The sequence below is a fragment of the Lepidochelys kempii genome, chromosome 6 (genome assembly GCF_965140285.1).
Source record: "Lepidochelys kempii isolate rLepKem1 chromosome 6, rLepKem1.hap1, whole genome shotgun sequence".
In the NCBI taxonomy this organism is placed as follows: Eukaryota; Metazoa; Chordata; order Testudines; family Cheloniidae; genus Lepidochelys; species Lepidochelys kempii.
The window spans coordinates 74,034,816-74,055,594 of NC_136385.1; the positions used below are offsets into that span (position 1 = coordinate 74,034,816).

Below are 20,779 nucleotides of genomic sequence, written 5' to 3' on the forward strand. Positions count from 1 at the left end.
ATTACAAATCATAACAGTATTGTGGTGATGATGATTATGACTTTTCTAACTGCCAGCACTGCAAACTCTGCAAACGCTTTGCAAAACCAGCTGAGTCTGTAGCTTAAATCACCTATTATAAAGAATTTAACTGATAATTTTGTTGAAGGTATATGAGCTAAAATAGGATCCTAGTCACTCCCTGATAGCTGTGGCTGTGAGGCTCTACAGTGCAAACAGAGGAAAACACAGGTTTTTTTCTGTTGCTAGATATAGCTCAAGAAAATAAAGGGATAGAATGTGCTTAACCTTGTACCAGAGTGCAGGGATAGATTCAACACTATCTAATCTACCTCTGTTAGGATCTTCTAAGGTGCCTGTCAGTGTGATATTAAAGGGCTTGGGAACTTTAGTGCCAATAGTGGTCCTAAAAATAAGGAGAGGGGTGTAGTAGATGCCATTCCTTGCTGTACTCTTACAGCTCTTCCAGACACATGCATGCCTGCTAGTGTGCGGCTTTTCCTTAGCCTCCACTTACAACCAACCCAGGCAGTGGCTTTAAGTCCCAGTTTAGTTCTCAGAGAGCTACTATGTTGAGTGAGAAGATCATTTTTACAGTCATTTTTTCTGACCATCACCATACTTTAAGATAGAACACCCCGGTTCAAGTGGAATGTTCCTTCCACAGAAAGGAGACCCTGGCAGCTATTTGGGATTCTCCAGCATTTTGATAGCCTCACAGGATGAAATGCACTCTTCGGCTCATTGAAATACTTAAGAACCAAAGGGTTTTGGGGTACTTCTTACAATATACCAGAAGAAAATATGAGAACTGCAAAACATGGGCCTGATCATGGCTAGATTAGATGTCTTGACCCCAGTTTGAGGCATTATCTAATGAGTCCTATTAGGATCAAAGCGTGGGGTGCACAGTGGGAAGGAACTAGGAACTGCTTGTATGCCCGACACAAGTGCACTGCTCACTCCATGTGCCTTGGGGGTGCCTATTGCCCCAAAGCAGAAGAGGAGCTGGCAGAGCCTTGCTCCCCATCTCCATCCTCACCACCTCTCCAGCACAGCACTTTCCCTTCCCAGCACACCCCAAAGCTCTAAGAGAGATTGAGAGCAGAGCAGTGTGAATAATGGATATTTTATTTAACTGGCAATCTTGAAAAATTAGGAAACCAATTGTTTCAGGTTGATGAGAAAATTGTACGTTTTTGAAATTTTCAGCAAATCAAAAGTAAGAAAAAAGTTGTTTGGGGTCTAACTGAATGTTTCATTTGACCTGAATCAACCTCAACCTCAATCAACCTGAATCAACCTCAATCAATTTTTAACATTTTTAATTCTTTAAAAATAGAATTAAAGGAAATTTCAAAATGAAAAGTCAGTTCAAATAAAAAAATTGAAATGCTTTGTTTAGAAAATGTCAAACAAAGCATTTTTGATTTTTCAGAATTTTTAGGGGATTTTTCCGCAGTTGAAACAATTCAGTGAGATTGACATAAATTTGTGAAATATTTTGGTCACCAAATTTGCTATTTTTGCCAAAAAGTTTTAGTAGAAAAATTTTGCCCAGCTGCAATTGTGAATAACCCTGTGACCTGTACAGACTTTGGCTTACCTGACTGTTACAATGTGGCGCTGCACTGGTCGTGACTGCTGCTGGTCATGTGACCACTGTTTCCATTGACTTTCAGAGGTCTCGTGGTGGGAAGCTGGTAAAGAATTCCCACTGGAATGGTGGGAGCACAAAGTGGCCCTCTCTCCATGCCCTGGCAGTGGGGGCAAGGCATAGCTGTCTCTAGGTTCATGCTGGTTGCAATGGTAATATAGATGATGTTGATGTGAGTCCTGGGAGCTGGATGGCACCTGACCATTGGACTGAACAGACATTGGTCCAAGCATGCGGCTGGAGGAAGGCAGACGACCTCTCACCAAGCTGGGAGATGCAGTGATAGGGCACCGATGGACTGGACAGACTCTTTCCCAGGGAGCTCCACCATGGCTTGGTTCAGTCTTCCTGATCTCTGGCACATTAAGACAGGTTTGGCAAGGTTCTGGGTTTACTTTCTCTCTGTGAGAAAACATGGAACAATTTTATCATGTACTAGAGTGGTGGAAAGGCCCTGTATGGGATCACATCTCCCAGTCTAAAGGTTTTGATAGATTAATATATTTTAAAGTCAGAGGGGACCATTATGATCATCAAGGCCAAATCCCACATAACATAGCCCATAGAACTGCACCCAGTAAGTCCTGCATCAAGCCCATATTTTGTGGTTGAGCTAGTGAGTCTACTTTTTTTTAAGAAAGATATATGAGCTGGATTTAAAGACTTCAGGTGATGGAGACTCCACCGCATCCCTAGGTAATATGTTCCAATGGTTAATGTAGTGTATGGGAACTGGGTAGTAGACTTTTAAATAGTTAGTGAGCCTTATAGGAGTGCTTACTGTGTTTTGTGTTTTAGAAACCTGGCAGAGTAGCATTGTGAGTATGTAGCTACGTTTTCCATGTTGTGCCATGGTTATGTGGACCCCACAGTTCCTTTGTGGTTTCTTCATGCTCTTATTGTTGTGTAAAGGGCAAAAGACACAATAATGAATGATCATAATCCAGGAATACCGTGAAACAAAGAGTAACCAAGAGGCCTAATGAAACAGAAACTAAAGGAAACTAACCTACCACCACTGGGACTATGAGTGAACTATTCATTTAAAAAGGGGAAAAGGAGTTAAAATGTCTGAAAGTTTGGGGAAAACAAACTTTTTGATAGCTCAGTAAAGAACTGGCCACCTACATCAAGAGACTGGAACCACATATAATCACTACTGGCATAACTGATGAGAGATGGGCTAGTATTTGGAATAGCACCTGCACTTGCTACTTGGCAGCAAGCCATGGACAAGGAATTAGAGGGTATTCCTGGCACTCAGTGTTATTTGGACAATATACATTTTATGGGAGCTAGTTATGAAGAGCACCTGGAAAACCTCCAGAAGGCACATGTGAGGCTGTCATAGTCTGGGCTTAGAGCAAACAAGGAAAATGTGAATTTTTCAAAGACTCAGTTATGTATTGTAGCCATACCATTGACAAAGATGGATTGCGTAAATTACAAGAGATAGCTGAAGCTATCCCTAAAGCATCCCAACCAAAAAACGTGTCACAATTACTTTCTTTTGGGGGGATGGTCAGTTATTGCTATAGATTCTTGCTTAACACAGCAACAGTGTTATCTCTCCCAAATGAACTGTTACACAATGGAAAGAAATGGTGTTGGTCCATACAGTGCACCAAAGCTTTTGATAAGGGCAAGAGTCTTACAGCATCTGAAAAGATCCTTGCACACTATAGTGGATCTTTGTCTCTAAAGTTTGCCTGTTTTCATACTGAAAGGCCCATTGCCTTTGTTTCTAGATCTCTTACCTCAACAGAATGTATCTCAAATTGATAGAGAAGCTCTGAGGTTAGCCTGGGGAAAAAGTTTAATCAATATCACTATAGGAAACAATTTACTCTAGTTATGGATAATCAACTTCTAGTCTCAATTTTTAACCCAAAGAGTATTAGTAATGGCTTCTGCAGCACAATTACAGAGGTGGGCAATATTCTCGGGCACTCACTGTTATAATATTGAGTTCAAAAGTACCAACGAACACGCAAATGCAGATTATTTGTCAAGCATATACAGACTGCTATGAAGTTCAGGTCACATGTACTCCAGAAATTACATGGCCAGCCATTTGGGAATTGTAAAAACAAAAGTCCTTGTCCAAAGTTTTGTGTGGTACCCAGGCAATGATACACAAATAGAGGAAATGGCAAAACAATGTCCAGTTTGTCAAGAAAACACAACACATGCCTAAACATGCTTCTTTGCATCCTTGGGTGTGGCCAAACCCTGTGGCAGTAAATCTACATAGACTATGTTAACCCATTTATGGGACATATGTTTTTGATTGCACTAGATGACCACTCTAAATGGCCTGAACTATGCTATATTAATTCAACTAAATCACTGCAGATGGTAGAAGGGTTAAGACTCTTGTTTCCAAGATCAGGAGTGTCTAAAGAGATTGTCAATGACAAAATAACTCAATTCACATTTGCAGAGTTTCAGTTGTTTGTCAGAAAAAATGGTATCAAACATGTCACATCAGCTCCTTACTATCCTGCCACAAAGGGATTAGTGGGAAGATTTATCCAGACATTAAAGCAATTGATTTGTGCTATAACTCCAGATAAAGGTAGTTTACAACATAAGAGTATGGATTTTTCTACTGGCCTATAGGAATGCAAAACATGCCACTACAAATCAGATGCCAGCGATATTGTTTATGGGATGTAATTTAAGATCTTGCTTGGACTTGTTGAAGGCTTGTTAAAGTCATGCCTGTGGCAGTCAACACAGTTGTCCCTAACACAGTGAAGGGCAGTTGGAGTGCATGCAGATGAATGAGAGAATACAATCCTGTGGGACAGAACACATGAAAAACATTTACTTAATCTTTCCTCGTGTCTACTTATTATACACCAGCCTTGGCTGAAACACACTTATTGTATACCCCAATGACTTTTGCCAGCTCCAGGGGGCAGAGTTAAGGATCCAAAGCAGGGCTGGTGTGTACCATAACTCTGTATTTTCTGGTTTTTAGAAGTTTAAGTTTGTTTTACGGTAACTATTTATTTCCTGGTTTTCAGTGGTTTAAGTATAGGTGTACTTGACCTACAAAAGTCCAAGGCACTGCCAGTCAATTTTAACTCTATGATAGAGTTTTTGGGCATTGAATTTTAGTTAGAGTTCTGGAATTGTGGTCCACACTATACAATGGCCAATTCAAGATGTTTTTTCATTTCATTTTTATGTTTTAAGATGATATGTCATTGTTATTTCCTGTACCCTTGACCGTATTTTTTCTTGATATTCATTATGTACAATTTAAACAAGCAATGATTTACTAAAATAAACAATAATTCACAGATATGTTGCCACACTGACAAATTACACTTTTAGAATAATAGAATCATAAAAATGTAGGGTTGGAAGGGACCCAAAGAGGTCATCTAGTCCTTCTCCCTGTGCTGGGGCAGGACCAAGTAAACTTGGACCATCCCTGACAGGTGTTTTCCTAACCTATTTTTAAAAACTTCCTATGATGGAAATTCCACAACCTCCCTTGGAAGCCTATTCCAGTACTCCACTATCCTTAGAGATAGAAAGATTTTCCTAATACCTAACCTAAATCTCCCTTGCTGAAGATTAAGCTGTTTACATCTTGTCCTACCATCAGTGGACATGGTGAACAATTGATCATAGTGCTCTTTATAAGAGCCCTTAGCATATATGAGGATTGTTATCAGGTCTCGTCCCCCCAAGTCTTCTTTTCCCAAGACTAAACATACCCAGTCTTTTAACCTTTCCACATAGGTCATGTTTTCTAAATCTTTTATCATATCTACGCTCTCCTCTGGACTCTCTCCCATTTATCCACATCTTTCTTAAAGTGTGGTGACCAAAACTAGACACAATACTCCAGCAGTGGCCTCACCAGTGCTGAGTAATAATGACTTTCTGTGTCTTACATATGGCATTCCTGTTAATACACCCCAGAATGATATTAACCTTTTTCACAACTGCATCACATTGTTGGCTTATATTCAGTTTGTGATCTACTGTAACCCTGAGATCCTTTTCTGCAGTACTACTGCCTAGCCAGTTACACCTCATTTTGTATTTGATTTTTCCTTCTGAAGGGAAATACTTTGCACTCATCTTTAATCAATTTCATCTTGTTGATTTCATACCAAATCTCATATTTTTCCAGGTCATTTTGAATTCTAATTCTGTCCTCCAAAGTGTTTGCAACTCCTCTGAACTTGGTGTCATGCACACATTTTATCAGTGTACTCTCACTCCATTATGCAAGTCATTAATGAAAATAGTGAATAGTACTGGACTCAGGACAGACCCCTGCAGGACTCCATTAGACACCTCCTCCCATTAATAAATATTCTCTGAGTAGGTCCTTCAACCAGTTATAAATCCACTTATAGTTATTTCATCTAGACCTCTTTTCTCTAATTAGCTTATGAAAATGACATGTGGGACTGTGTCAAAAGCCTTACTAAAATCAAGATATAGCACGTCTACTGCTTCCCCACATCCACTAGTCCAGTAACCCTGTCAAAGAAGGAAATTACATAGGTTGGTATGATTTGTTCTTGACAAATCTATGTTGACCATTACTTATCACCCTCTTATCCTCTAGCTACTTACAAAGTGACTGCTTAATAATTTGTTCCAGTATCTTTCTGGATATTAAAGTTAGACTGACTAGTCTTTAATTCTCCAGGGTCCTCTTTGTTCCTCCTTTTTAAAGACAGGTACTATGTTCCCTTCTTCAATCCTCTAGAACCTCTCCTGTCCTCCATGAATTTTCAAAGATAATTGCTAATGGTTCTTAGATTGCTTCAACGAATTCCCAAAGTACTTTACAATGAATTTTGTCAGGCACTGCTTACTTAGATAAGTTAGCTGTATTCAAGTCTTCTTCAACTTGTTCTTTGCCTATTTTGGCTTGTATTTCTTCCCCCTTTTTGTTAATAATTAATTGTGTTGAGCATCTGGTCACAATTAACTTTTTTAGTGGAGACTGAAGCAAAATATGCATTAAACACCTCAGCCTTCTTGATGTCATCCATTATTAGCCCTTATTCCCTGCTAAATAGTGGACCTACACTTTCCTTTATCTTTCTGGTGCTTCTAATGTATTTATAGAACCTCTCCTTATTGTCTATTATGTCTCGCGATGTAACGCATTTTGTGCCTCAACCTTTCTGATTTTGTCCCTACATACTTCTGATATTATTTTGCATTTATCCTTAGCAATTTGTCCATGTTTCCATACTTTGTATGATTTGCTTTTGAATTTTGGGTCATTAAAGAGCTATTGATGGAGCCATATTGCCTCTTTTTAGTCTTCCTATCTTTCCTTCACATTAGGATACTTTGCTGTTGTGTCTATAATATTTTCTCTTTTAGAAACTGCCAGGTGTCCTGAACTCCTTTTTCCCTTAGACTTTCTTCCAATGGGAGAGTAGCTAGCTGTTCTGAGCCTGTAAGTCCATTGTCCTTATTCTGCTGCTCTTACTTCTTCCTTTCCATACAACCATGAAATCTATCATTTCATGATCACTGTCAACTGCTTTCTACCTTAAGATTGGCAACTAATTCCTTGCTGGAATTCAGAATCAAATCTAAAATGGCTGAACTTCTGAAACTAGAAGTTGTCCTCAATACATTTTGGTGATCTAACTCCTATAAGATATTTGGATTTTTAAAAAAAATATACATCCAGTGAAAATACAAATTTTCTTCCTTTAAAGAGCTGGTGCTAGATAGTGGAGTGGGACCAGAAACTGTTCATTGATTTTTCATATCTAGAGTGTCTGTCTTTATTACTGGAGGAGAAAAACATTCTCATGTACAACACTGTGAAGCCAACTAGGGAGATGGGGGAAACATAAGCAGTGAAAAATTCCTCCTGACACACTCAAAAGAGCAGCCTGCTACAAAAATGACTGATCATAAAAATGGACAGATAACCCTTTAATTTATTCAATTGCATCCAACTGTTGCTTAAATACATGAATATTCTTGACTCTAACACTCCTGGTGGAAGTCTGTTCCCCCTATTCACCACTATGCCTGCAAAATAATGCCACTTTAAATTCTTCCTCCAGATGTTCCCTCCCAGCTGATACACTTGACCCTGGCCTGTCCAAGAACTTCATAGTTTATAATAACTTGAGCTGGTTTAAATCTTTCACTTAAGTCACTTGTTAATCATCGCTCATGACTAACTAATTCCAGTTCTGTCGATCATTTATCATATGTAAGCACCGAATTTCCATTCCTCATCTTAGCTGTCCTATGCGGTACTCTCTCCAACTTCATTATAGTGTCACCGTGGTTATCCAAAGGTCTTACAGGAAACCTGAAGCTTTTGGATAATTTTGGGTTGGTAATCACCTATGTAAGCTTTGAAGATTTCAAAGTCTGCAGAAGTTACAATCCCAATTAGCTGTGGATCTGGCAGCCTCAACATTTCATGTGCTGCAGTTCTTGCCAGAGTCGTAGACCGGCTCATGTTTGTTTGTCTGTACCAGGTCATAACACTATTATTTTGCTGCATAGACAGGACCCTCTAATCATATTAGAGAAGAGAGGATGAAGGAGTTTGTGGTGTTTGTTTACTGTTGGCAGGTGGGGGGGGGAGGAAAGGGGAGGACTGGCTAGATCAGTGCATTTATGAATCATCTGCACACATGCTTTAATGATACTGGAACTGAACAAGAAGCTAACAACACTGAAAGAAGAACATCTGGAAGATAATTTCCGATCAGGGTGATGTGATATATTCAACAATTTTGGGGCTGCGGGGGCAGAAATGTTCCCTCGGGCACAGAAAAGTAGCCTACAGTGGTGACCTCACAGCCTCATTTTGCCAGCTGGATGCAATCCAAGAGATGAACAAAGAGAGGAGGGGGAGGCAGAGAGCAAGGACCAGACTGAAATTAACTGCTCCTGTTATCTACCATTGCTGGTTGTGTTCCCTACAATGTTTGCCTCCCTCAAAAGCTGGCTCAGAGCTCCAGGGCTGGCAGCTAGGGTTACCACGCATCCGTTTTTTAACCGAAATGCCCAGTCGAAAAGGGACCCTGGCGGCTCCAGTCAGCACCACTGACCAAGCCACTAAAAGTCCAGTCGGCAGCGCAGTGGGGCTAAGTCAGGCTCCTTGCCTGCCCTGGCTCTGTGTGGCTCCCAGAAGCAGCAACATGTCCCTACAGCCCCTAGGCACAAGGGTGGCCAGGTGGCTCCGCATGCTGCCCCTGCCCACAGGCACTGCCCCTGCAGCTCCCATTGGCCAGGAATCGCCTAGGGGCCACAGGGACATGCCGACTGCTTCTGGGAGCTGCCTGAGGTAAGTGTTGTATGGAGCCTGCACCCCTTACCTTCTGCATCCCAACCCCCTGCCCCAGCCCTGAGCCCCCTCCCGCACTCTGAACCCCTTGGCCCCAGCCCAGAGCCCCCGCATGCAATCCAAACCCCTCGTTTCTGCCCCACCCCGGAGCCCTCACCCCCAGCCAGAGCCCTCACCTCCTCCCGCACTCCAACCCTCTGCCCCATCCCGGAGCCCCCTCCCACACTCCAAACCCCTCATTTCTGGCCCCAGCCAGGAGCCTACATCCCCAGCCGGAGCCCTCACCCCCTCCTGTGCCCTAACCCCCTCCTGTGTCCCAGCCCGGTGAAAATGAGTGAGTGAGCGAGGGTGGGGGAGAGCGAGTGACAAAGAGGGAGGGGATGGAGTGAGTGGGTGGCGTGGCCTTGAAGAAGAGGCGGGGTAGGGGTGGGGCCTTGGGAAGTGGCAGGGCAGAGTGCGGGCAAGGGTATTCAGTTTTTAGCAATCAGAAAGTTGGCAACCTTACTGGCAGCTTAGAGCTCCAGGTCCCCCCACTGCGAGCGGCAGCTTGGAATTATGGGTCCCACCCACCAACCACGGTGGCTCGGAGCTCCGGGGCCCCTGACAGCTGACAGCTCCAGTCCTGCTGCCCTGGGGATGAAGCAAAAAATGTCACAGAAGTCTCTGGAAGTCACGAAATCCATGATCTCCATGACATAATCTTACCCTTACTTATGGCCCAACTGCTCGATTGGATTAAATGACCGTCCTCTGGGAAGCAGTAACTTTATGAAAATTTGGTCTCCACTGGAAGTTTCCTCTTTCACTAAGATATTCAGACAATTTGAAAATCAAATTTATGAAACTGTACTAGTCACCTTGTTACATTGCTTTCCTGAGATGATACCACAGCACAGACAACAAAATTTTTCACCACCTGAGGAATCAGAAACACCAAAAGAACAAAGACGGTATCTTCCTCTTCCCCTGTGAAAATGTGCAGGAAAGCTTAAACAATTAATGACTCCTAACTAGGCTCCTTTCTACTTCTTTACCCCACTGGAAGGTAGAGCAACAATGATGCAGACTAAGCAGAGGGTGTGACTTATGCAAGGAGCCAGGGCCACAGATCCATAAAACATGGGATTAGCAGAGGCCAAGTCCACAGAGCTTGGCCCATGTATGCACCTAGAGTCTGGATCTGTGCCATGCTGTCAAGCTTCAGCACTGGCTAAATACGTGGCTCAGGTGCTGTGTGGTCATTGTCTGGCCCCCAGCCTCCCATGCACACAGCGTAAAAGCTGTAGAGGAAGAGTTAGTGCTGGAAACATGCTGTGTAAATTGGCTGGTCCCCAATTCCTTCTCATTGGCTAACTACACCCAGTCACATGGAACTGAGCTCAGGCACTGTGGCAGAAGCAGCTTCATATGGAAGGGAAACGATACCACATAGCCACCATCCCCCTCTGCACAGTAACCCCATTTCTCCAGCATTTCTGTAATTTTGGTTCTCTCTGAGCCATGCAGTGGGAGAGGGCATGTGACTCAAACTGAGAAAGGAAGGGGGAACAAATCCAGCATTTTTAAGGAGAGCTGTAATGTGGGTCTATGAGACCCATTCTGAAAAATATATGGGCTTCACTACCTCCCTGATCTGCTGCATTTTCCCCATTGTGTATTTCTTATTTTGATACTGTCTCAATGATGTAATATTCCTCTGAAGATGTTATATGAATCTGTAACTTAGCAGGATGCCATCACTCACTGTTTTCCCAAGTAATTTAAATGTCTTTGTTTATTATGTACTAATAATTTATATTGTGGTACACCTAGAGGTTGGAGCCTTATTGTTCTAGACCCTGTACAAACAGATCGTAAACGACAATCCCTGCTTCAAAGAACTTACAGCCGAAAAGACAAGATGTACTAGGCAAATGAAAGAAAAAAGCAGGTGTGGGACAAGGGGAGAGGGGAGGTAACAAATATAACAGACTAGCTCTGTGGGCAACTCTAGCCAATAAGTAGCAGTAATCACCGTTCACATACTCTTAAAAATGGAAGAATTACAGTCCCAAGTGGGTTTTTCCTCACCTAAAATATGGATTCTACCAATTTTCTTCAAATAAAAAAAAATCCTCCTGTGCTAAGACCTACTACTGTGTGCCAAGTTTCTGTCTAGACTTGATATAATTTTTACTGAGACTTACAATAGAAGTTTTTAGAAGGAGCACTATAATAGAATTTAAAGAAAGGTTTATAATAGATGTACTGACAGATTCTTTTCTCAAGCACTAGGAACATGACACCAGCAACATGAAAATGTGACACAATAGTTGAGAGGGAATGAGTTCTTCTCTGATTTAACTTTTTTAAGGTGATAAAAGGACCACATTTTAGACAACAGGGAGCTCACAGCTGCAAGCATTCAGAGACAAGGCAGAGATAACAGAAAAGCAGCACAACGCTGTCAGAATGCATCAAGCACTCAAACGAAAACTGTCATCTACTGTTCTGCATAACAAGCAATTAAAAATAGTTATAGGATACAAAATTAAAGAAAACAAAACAAAACAGGAAGAAGAGATGACTCATAAATATGAGAGGATCAAATATTGTTCAACAATTATGGTTTGTTCATATGTTGCTAGCATGTTTAAAGATGTTTCATTTTTTAATGTTAGTATTGCATCTTATTAAATGAGGGCCTGCCTTTAATGGCCTTTAGATTAGGCTCTTAGACCTGGTCTACACTAAATGGGTAAGTTGATGTAGGCTGTCTTGTGTTGAACTAGCTGTGGAAATGTTTTCACTTAAATTTGGCTCCCGCCGAAGTAAGTGCCTCTCTATGGCAATTTAGTACCCACTTCTCCCAGTGACATAGAGTCACTGTCAATGTAATTACATTGATGCAGTGTCAGTGTAGACACAGTGTTGCTTACATTGGATGTTACTGGCTTTCAGGAGCCATCCCACAATGCCCCACACTGAAAATACAATCGATACAAGCGCTCCTGGTGAGGATGCGCACCGCCAGCACAAGGAGTCAAGTGTGCGCACACATAAGCGATTTAATAATTGCAGTGGCTGCATGCCGACATAAATTAGGTCAACATAATTTCGTAGTTTAGTGTAGACATGGTCTTAATTATTGGTGGAATCTGATAATATCCTGAAAAAGATAAGTACAATAGCCCAAAGTCATCACTAGTGAGATGTCATTGGCTTCTGTAGCATAACACCAGGATGAATTTGACCCAATTTGTGTACGTCACGTGGTTGGGATAATAGAAAAGGAAACAATCTGGAGCCCATTTCTGCTCCTGCTTAAGTCAATAAGAATTTTGTGACTGTGTCAGTCCAGGCTCTTGGGATGGCATCTTTGATAATGTGTACATACCATATTATTAAGCCTTCTGATTTTAGGTTTTAACCAATAAACAATTATAAGAGAAAGAAAGAAAGAAAGAAAGAAAGAAAGAAAGAAAGAAAGAAAGAAAGAAAGAAAGAAAGAAAGAAAGAAAGAAAGAAAGAAAGAAAGAAAGAAAGAAAGAAAGAAAGAAAGAAAGAAATCAGGGATTATCCAATAAACACCAGAAAAACACTGGAAATAGTTACTTGTATCTAAGGGCTTATCTACACAGAGCAGTTATGCGGGTTACAGGGGTGTGATTTCTAAAGCACATGAACATGTTGTTAATAGATTAGTCTGCTGGTGCACACTAAAAATTCCCTAACGAACTTTAATATAGTAATTGCAATAGGGAACGTACGAAAGATTATCCATTATAATATAGACAAAGAGAACCCCCCCCCCCCCAACACTTGATTTTTGGATATCTACATAAAACTCAATAATTACTGAAAAAAATTACCCCCTCTCCCCCAAATAAAATTAACAATCCCCAAAAACCAGAAGTCCTACATATCAGGCACATTTATGGTGCCAATCCTGCAAGTTTCTGAGGATCTCTTGTGAGACATTGAGCACCCTCAATTCCCATTGACTTCAGTCACAGCAGTATTAGGCCCAATTCCCCCTTCCTCTTATGCACAGAAAATGGACCAAATTCATCCCAAGAATAACACTGAAGTCAATAGAAGTAGAGGGTGATCAGCACCTTTCTGGATTGAGCCCTAAAATTGCAAGTTGTGGGAGAGAGAAGATCTAAGAATTTTGTTATTTAACTGACTAAAAATTTGTATAACAATAATTTTAGAGGGGGGCCCAATTACTTTCACTCTTTCCATTGGCCAATATTTTGTATACTCAATATCTTATACACTGAAAAAAATTCCACAGGTTTTTTTCATTATAGCAGCAGAATCTATTCTTGAGGAGATCCGCAATCTTTTTAATGGGACTCTTGAGTATGTTAAATCAGTATGAAGAATTAATGAGATAGCAAAAGGCTGCCTCCAACATTTGTACTTTCCACTGACAAGAAAAGTTTAGCTTTACCGTTCTTATCCTTTGATGCTACTAAACATAATATTGAATTTACTACCAAATAGCTATTGATGCAATTGTATTCAAACACACATATATAGATATACACATAATAAACAAAAGACAAGATATCCAGAGCTGAATGTTATTCACCCAAGAAGGTGAATACTGAAGGAATTAGCTGAAGAAATCTTGGAGTCACTGGCAATAATATTTATAAACTCATGGATAACAGGAGATATCCTGGAAGACTGGAGGAGAGCTAACATAATGCCCATCTTTAAAAAGTGGGAGAAGGAGGAGCTGGAGAACTATACACCAGTCAGCCTGACTACAATACCTGGGAAAGTAAAGTATAAAACATACAATTTGCAAATACCTGGAGGATGAAGGGGTAATCACTAGCAGCCAGCATGGATTTACCAAGGACACATCAAGCCAAACCAGTTTCATTTCCTTCTTTCACAGGGTAACTGGTTTGTTGGACAAGGGGAATACAGTGGACATAATATTCCTGGACTTCAGCAAGACTTTTGACACAGTCCTGCAGGACATTATGATAAGTAAGCTGGAGAAATGTGGGCTTGGCAGAAGTACCATTAAGTGGATACATATTTGGTTAAACAACCACAAACAGAGAGTAACTATTAATGGAATGCTTGTGGCACCTCAGAGACTAACAAATTTATTTGAGCATAAGCTTTCGTGAGCTACAGCTCACTTCATCGGATGCATCCGATGAAGTGAGCTGTAGCTCACAAAAGCTTATGCTCAAATAAATTTGTTAGTCTCTGTCATAAATATAAAGGGAAGGGTAAACACCTTTAAAATCCCTCCTGGCCAGAGGAAAAACCCTTTCACTTGTAAAGGGTTAAGAAGCTAGGATAACCTCGCTGGCACCTGACCACAATGACCAATGAGGAGACAAGATACTTTCAAAGCTGGAGGGGGGCAGAAACAAAGGGTCTGGGTCTGTCTGTGTGATGCTTTTGCCAGGGACAGAACAGGAATGGAGTCTTAGAACTTAGTAAGTAATCTAGCTAGATATGTGTTAGATTCTGTTTGTTTAAATGGCTGAGAAAATAAGCTGTGCTGAATGGAATGGATATTCCTGTTTTTGTGTCTTTTTGTAACTTAAGGTTTTGCCTAGAGGGATTCTCTATGTTTTGAATCTAATTATCCTGTAAGGTATTTACCATCCTGATTTTACAGAGGTGATTCTTTTTTACTTTTTCTTCTATTAAAATTCTTCTTTTAAGAAACTGAATGCTTTTTTCATTGTTCTTAAGATCCAAGGGTTTGGGTCTGTGGTCACTTATGCAAATTGGTGAGGATTTTTATCAAACCTTCCCCAGAAAAAAGGGGGTAAGATTTGGGAGGATTTTGGGGGGAAAGACGTTTCCAAACAAACTCTTTCCTAATAATAATAATACCGGTGTTAGATCTTTGGTGATGGCAGCAAAAGTCCAAGGGCAAAGGGTAAAATAGTTTGTACGTTGGCGAAGTTTTAACCTAAGCTGGTAAAAGTAAACTTAGAAGGTTTTCATGCAGGTCCCCACATCTATACCCTAGCGTTCAGAGTGGGGAAGGAACCTTGAGAGTCTCTAATGTGCCACAAGTACTCCTTTTCTTTTTGTGAATACAGACTAACACGGCTGCTACTCTGAAACCTATTAATGGAATGATGTCAGATTGGAGGGAAGTCTCAAGTGGGGTTCCACAGGGGTCTGTTCTGGGTCTGGTGTTGTTTAATATAATTAATGACCTGGATGTAGGAATACAGAGCACACGGATCAAATTTGCAGATGACACAAAGCAAGGGAGGGTTGCCAACACTTTGGAAGATGGAGCTAAAATTCAGAGGGATCTTGATAAATTGGAGAACTGGGCTATAGAAAACAAAATGAAATTCAACAAAGACAAATGTAAAATACTATGCTTAGAGAAGAAAAACCAAATGCATAACTACAAAATAAGGGATAACTGGCTTGGCAGCAGCACTGTAGAAAAGGATCTGAGAGTTGTGGTGGATCACAATGTCAACATGAGTCAGCAATGCAATGCTGTTGCAAAAAAGGCAAATGCAATTTTAGGTTGCATTAACAGAGGCAAAGCATGCAAGTCATGGGAGGTGATAGTACCTCTCTACTCGGTGCTGGTAAGGCCTCAAGTGGAGTACTGTGTCCAATTTTGGTCACCAGTGTATGGAAAGGATGTAGAGAAACTGAAAAGGATCCAGAAGCAAGTGACAAATATGATCAAAGGGATGGAATGCAAGCCATATGAGCAAAGGCTGCAGGAACTGGGTATGTTTAGTTTGGAAAAAAGGAGGTTAAGGGGGGACATGATAGCAATCTTCAAATACTTGAAAGGCTGCCATAAAAAGATGTTCTCTCTTGCCACAGAGGGCAGGACAAGAGGCAATGGGTTCAAACTGCAGCATAGTGGATTTCAATTAAATCTCAGGAAAAACTTCCTAACTATAAGAACAGTAGGACAATGGAACAGACTGCCTAGGCAGGTTGTGGAAGCTCCTTCACTAGAGGTTTTCAAAAGGAGACTGGATAGTGATCTGTCTTCTATGGTTTAGACACAACACAACAAATCCACATCTTGGCACGGGGTTAGACTAGATGACCCCTGTGGTCCTTTTTAACCCTATGATTCTACAATTTCGAAGTACAATTTGCCCTGTGTACACAATGGGTTAGTTAAAATGTCAACTAATACATTTAAACAAACAAACACCCAAAACAACACCTTTATATCCTAGTCTAGAAAAGGTCCAAGGAAACTTATTCTTTTGAGGCATCAATAGCTATCTGATGGTAAATTCAGTAGAATGTTCACAATAGACAGGAAATGTGAAGTTAAATGTTTAGTTTACAAACACACATACACAAGATCTGTATAGAAAGCCACATACAAATGTCTATGTGTGTATATATATATATATATATATATATAATGTGTGGGAGGAGGCACTGCCTAATTATACATTATTACAATAAATTATATTGTAACTGAGCATGAGACTATAAACCACAAGATAAAGGTCAAAGTGGAGTCTGATTCTGCCAGCCATCTTTACTCACACATGTAATTGTAACTCATGCATACAGTCCTATTGATTTCAGTGGAGCTGCTCACCTGAGCAAGGATTATTCAAGTAAGCAAATGTTGCAGGATTTGACTGGTCATTTCTATGTCACCAGATTCCCAAAAAATTGTTGTGAAATGGTTACAGGAAGGGTTTATTTTTAGAATAGTACATGAGTATTTTATTAACCAAAACACACAGACTTCTTGCCTGAGATTTTCAAAGCTATCTAAGGAGATGTGACTGCCCACTTTCCTTGGACAGGTTGGAATAATCTCAGCACTAATGTAAAGTTTATTATTTGTACTAGGCAAAAGTGAAACTCTTTGCCTTTATGAATATATTTAGTTTAGTCTGATCTTCTGCTATGCACTGATCAACTAGAAAATCTAGATAATTTGGAAGACCTATGCCTCCTGAATAACAAATGAAAATCTGTTTAAATATTTAGGGCTGCCTTTACCCTATAACAACATGACTATTGGGCTCCATAGGAAAATTACTGTAACGGTGCATATATGCATAGTAACTGATTTTGTACGCTATGCATTGGGACATATAGCATAAAGGACATGACCAAGCCTGCAGAGTTTTGTTTAGACTGTGATTAAAGTTTTTGGGGGCAAGGAATGTGCCCTCTTTTGTGTTTGTACAGCAACTAGCACATTATGGATGCTAAGAGAAGCACATAATAAATACTAAGAATAACTTCTTTAACAATATATCATATTTTGTTACAGAAATTATAATTCATAAGGCTAAATCACATGCCCAGGCAAATGCAGATCATAATGATATATGGTGCTCACAGTTTTGCATGCCAAATCATTTGGAAACAGAGAAATCAGAATGTGTGTGTGCAAACAGCACTTGACAGCTAACTATCTGATTAGCTCTCTGTCACTCTGGTATAGAATTATCTCCATATCCACACCCACAGAGGTTTGTAGTGTGTGTATGTCTCCTTATTTAAAGGCAGAAGCAGTCTAATAAAACAGGTAGGTATTCCCAATGCTTTCAGGTCTTACATCCTAATGCCACATCATTGTCTTCCCTTATGACTATCTTTCAGCCTCCTTACTTTGCTATTATCTGGTTAGAATTTTATTCTGTTGTGCCCTGCAGGGAAAAATGCCATTCACAGATCTGTAGCTGTCATGAATGGCTTCCCTCTTCCTTGTCATAAATGTGGCGGTTACTGAGGCATAGGTCATCCCCAGAATCATGCGGAGTGCGGCTCCTATTCTGTAGGACACCATCCACAGCCCACGTTAATTGCCCTTCAATGTTACACTGGAACTGGAAATAGGTGCAAAATCTGCATATATTTCCCTTGTTTGTGCAATCATGAGGCAAGTGAATTAGGTATTCTCCCCTGTTTGAGAAAATCCTGGCTGACGCGACAGGCAGTTCCCTTCGGCGATCTAGGGCAGCGTGTGTCGTTTTAATTCGAGGATAAACGCCAAACCAATCTGGAGACAGATGTGCAGAGGGGCTTGTCTGATAACATCAGTGAAACATGCTCAGGCGTTAGTCCCATCCCCACTGAACTGGAAAGCCCTGTGTTTAGCAGCGAGTCTCGTCTTCAGGTGATACTGGATGATCAAAGCCAATCGCAGCTGGAGGCTGGCGGGTACTCTCGCCACCAGCTGCTGCGCACCCTTTTGGCGACTCGCACCGTGCTGCACCTTAGCGAGGCCTGGAGGGGGCAGGAGGAGGCGAGCTGGGGGCGTGAAGGCTGGCAGCCCCCGTGGGGAGCTCCCTCACCCACCCCCGACTGCCTGGGCTCAGAAGGGCCGGCAGCAGTCCCCGCCGCCCGGCCCCGCGCTGGGGGCATGGCAGGGCCATCCCAGCCGCGGGGGCCAGGCGGGGCCGGCGCAGGGGGCGGGAGGCAGCGGGTCCCCGGGCGCCGCGGACAGGCGGGGAAAGGAGCCTCTGGAGGCAGCGGCGCGGGGCAGGGGCTGGCGCCGGGCCGAGGGAGGGGACCCGCGGCGGTGCGGGGAGGCCCAGGCGAGCGGGGCCGGGTGGCTGTGCAGGGACGCGCTGCGGGTCATACCTGGGCGAGCAGGTCCCCTGCTCCCGGCGCCTCCCCTCCGCCCGCTCCTCGGCGGCCGCCGGCTCCTCCTGCGCCTGCGGGGCCGGCGCTCCCTCCATGGCCTCGCCTCCGCGCCCCGCGGCGGCGGCTCGCCCGGGCTCGCTGCAGGCTCCGGCCGCCGAGGGAAAGGAGCTGTCCGGCGCTCGGCGGTGCTGAACGCCCGCCCCCCGCGGGCGGGGCGCCTGCGCAAGCGCAGAGGGCGCGGGGCGGGGCGGGGCGGGGGAGGGGCCCGAGCCGCGTGCGTAGCCCAATAGCGGCGCCGGGCTGAGAGCGGGGCGGGGCCACGACCAGTCTCGAGGCTGGCCCCGAGAGGCGGGGGAGGGAGCCCTGGGAAGCACCAGCGGCTGGTACCAGGTGTCCTGGCAGCACAGGAGCGGGGGAGCGAGCCCTGGCGTGGAGACCTTCCCTTGCCCCAGCTGGTAAGTGGCCTGCTCCAGGGGTGGGCAGCACCCCCCTCGAGGAGAGCCTGACCTTCCCCGGAGCCGCGCTGCTCCCCCGCGCACACACGTTAGCCCCAGTGGAGCAACGCTGCTTCCTCCCGTCTGAGTGCAGCTGGCCCCGGCCCTCGGACACGGCCTGCTGCTGCCACGCTGGTATGAGCGCTACCCGGTTCCTAAAGACAGCGGGCCTGTGTTTTACAGGGATTTTAGCAAGGGGGTGTGCATAACTGCCCGGCTCTGGGAGATAGATGGCCAGGGCACTTCAGGGAGAGGTCACCTGGGACCAGTGTGACTCTACTTTTTAAACAATTACTGAACTGGATTCATAAGAATAACTTGTATTACAAAGAATATGAACACCCGGACTGTTTTTCTTTTCCAAAAGTGCATCGCTAGGTATGCCTAGTTATGGGTAGAAAAGACTTAATTACATTGTATTGCATGGTGTCAGATGGGTGCCACTGACTACAGTTTGGGCAGAGAACAGGAAAACTTCACTGGGTAACAATGGAAGACTAATTTGCAGCAGCTCACTCCAGAACTTTTTTCTTGATAATGGCCATGGCCTTGCTTGTGATTTTCACCATGGCAGTGACCTTGACCTTTTTTGTGACAGTGAGCACAGCCATGATTACAGCATCCTCCTGGCTTTACTTTCTATGAAAAAGCCAAAGCAAAAAGGATGAGTATTACTGTGCTAAGTATCCTGGCAACTCCCACTAATCCTCAAGCTGCTTAGAGTAAGCCCTTCCTGCTTTAATGCTCTAGATTTTTTAGAAGGTGTAAAAAGCATACATCTTTCCTTGATGGGAGATGAAGTGCTTTTATAATCCAGTGGTAGTGGAGTCCCAAGGATAGGATATGGAGACTACCAATGTCTCTAATATTCCCTGACCAGGTTGAGATGTACTGGCTGCACAGTGGGGAAGGAGTCCCCTTTACTGAGTATCAGCTATGAAAATGTTTCTCTGCTACAGTTAAGCAAGGGGCTTGCTCATTAGGATTGAATAAATTGCAATTATTAGCTCTAGAATAGCTTATGTGGCCTACCTAGAAAAAAATAAAACTTAATGTCTACTGAATAGATTGGACAGGATTTATTTGATGGTAAAGTCTCTGCTTATTGTTTCCTTTCCTTTTCCCTGCCTCTTGGTACTTGATGGAATCCTCAGACCCTATTATAAATATGCTGCTACTTTTATAGCTAGCAATTTCATATAGGATATAATCTGTTACCGTGGCTTTACTTTTATCGGTCAGGTTAGTGACATTGTAACTAGAAGAGTTTCATCTACTCCTTATTCTTTGCTCTTGATTTGTGCAATGTAGCTTGGGCAATACAATCTCAGATGTAGTACCTATTTGAGAAGAAGTAAGGTCTTGTGGTTAAGCAGTAGGTTGGGATTCAGAAGATCTAGGCTCAATTCCCAGCTATGCCACAGACCGCCTGTCACTTAGTCACTGAGGGCTTGTCTATACTGGCACTTTACAGTGCTGCAATTTTCTCGCTCAGGGGTATGAAAAAACCCTCCACGAGGGGCACAGCTACCAGGGTTGGTAGCTGCACCCCTCGTAGAGATGGGTTTTTTAAGAGTGCTTGGGAGAGCTCTCTCCCAGAGCTCTGCCGCGACTACACCCAGTGTAGACTAGCCCTTAGTCTCTCGGGGAACTGAGGCACAATCTGTATTAGGTGACATGTTGGAGGGACACAAAGAGGGGCACCAGCTGAAGGTGTTTAAAAGTTAA

At 42.8% G+C, this 20,779-nt stretch overlaps 1 protein-coding gene across 2 annotated transcripts in view; it reads right to left on the reverse strand.

Moving 5' to 3' along the window:
* DISP2 (dispatched RND transporter family member 2) overlaps positions 1–18,756 on the reverse strand; it is a 38,152-nt gene extending 19,396 nt beyond the window's left edge. For both annotated transcript variants that reach the window (XM_073348782.1, XM_073348781.1), the window contains exons 1-2: positions 18,555–18,756; positions 1,607–2,059 (exon numbers count right to left, since the gene is read on the reverse strand). In XM_073348782.1, coding sequence (XP_073204883.1) covers positions 1,607–2,059; positions 18,555–18,652 — 551 coding nt within the window. In that variant the 5' untranslated portion in view covers positions 18,653–18,756. The remainder of the gene's footprint in view (positions 1–1,606; positions 2,060–18,554) is intronic.
* Positions 18,757–20,779: the final 2,023 nt, after the last annotated feature.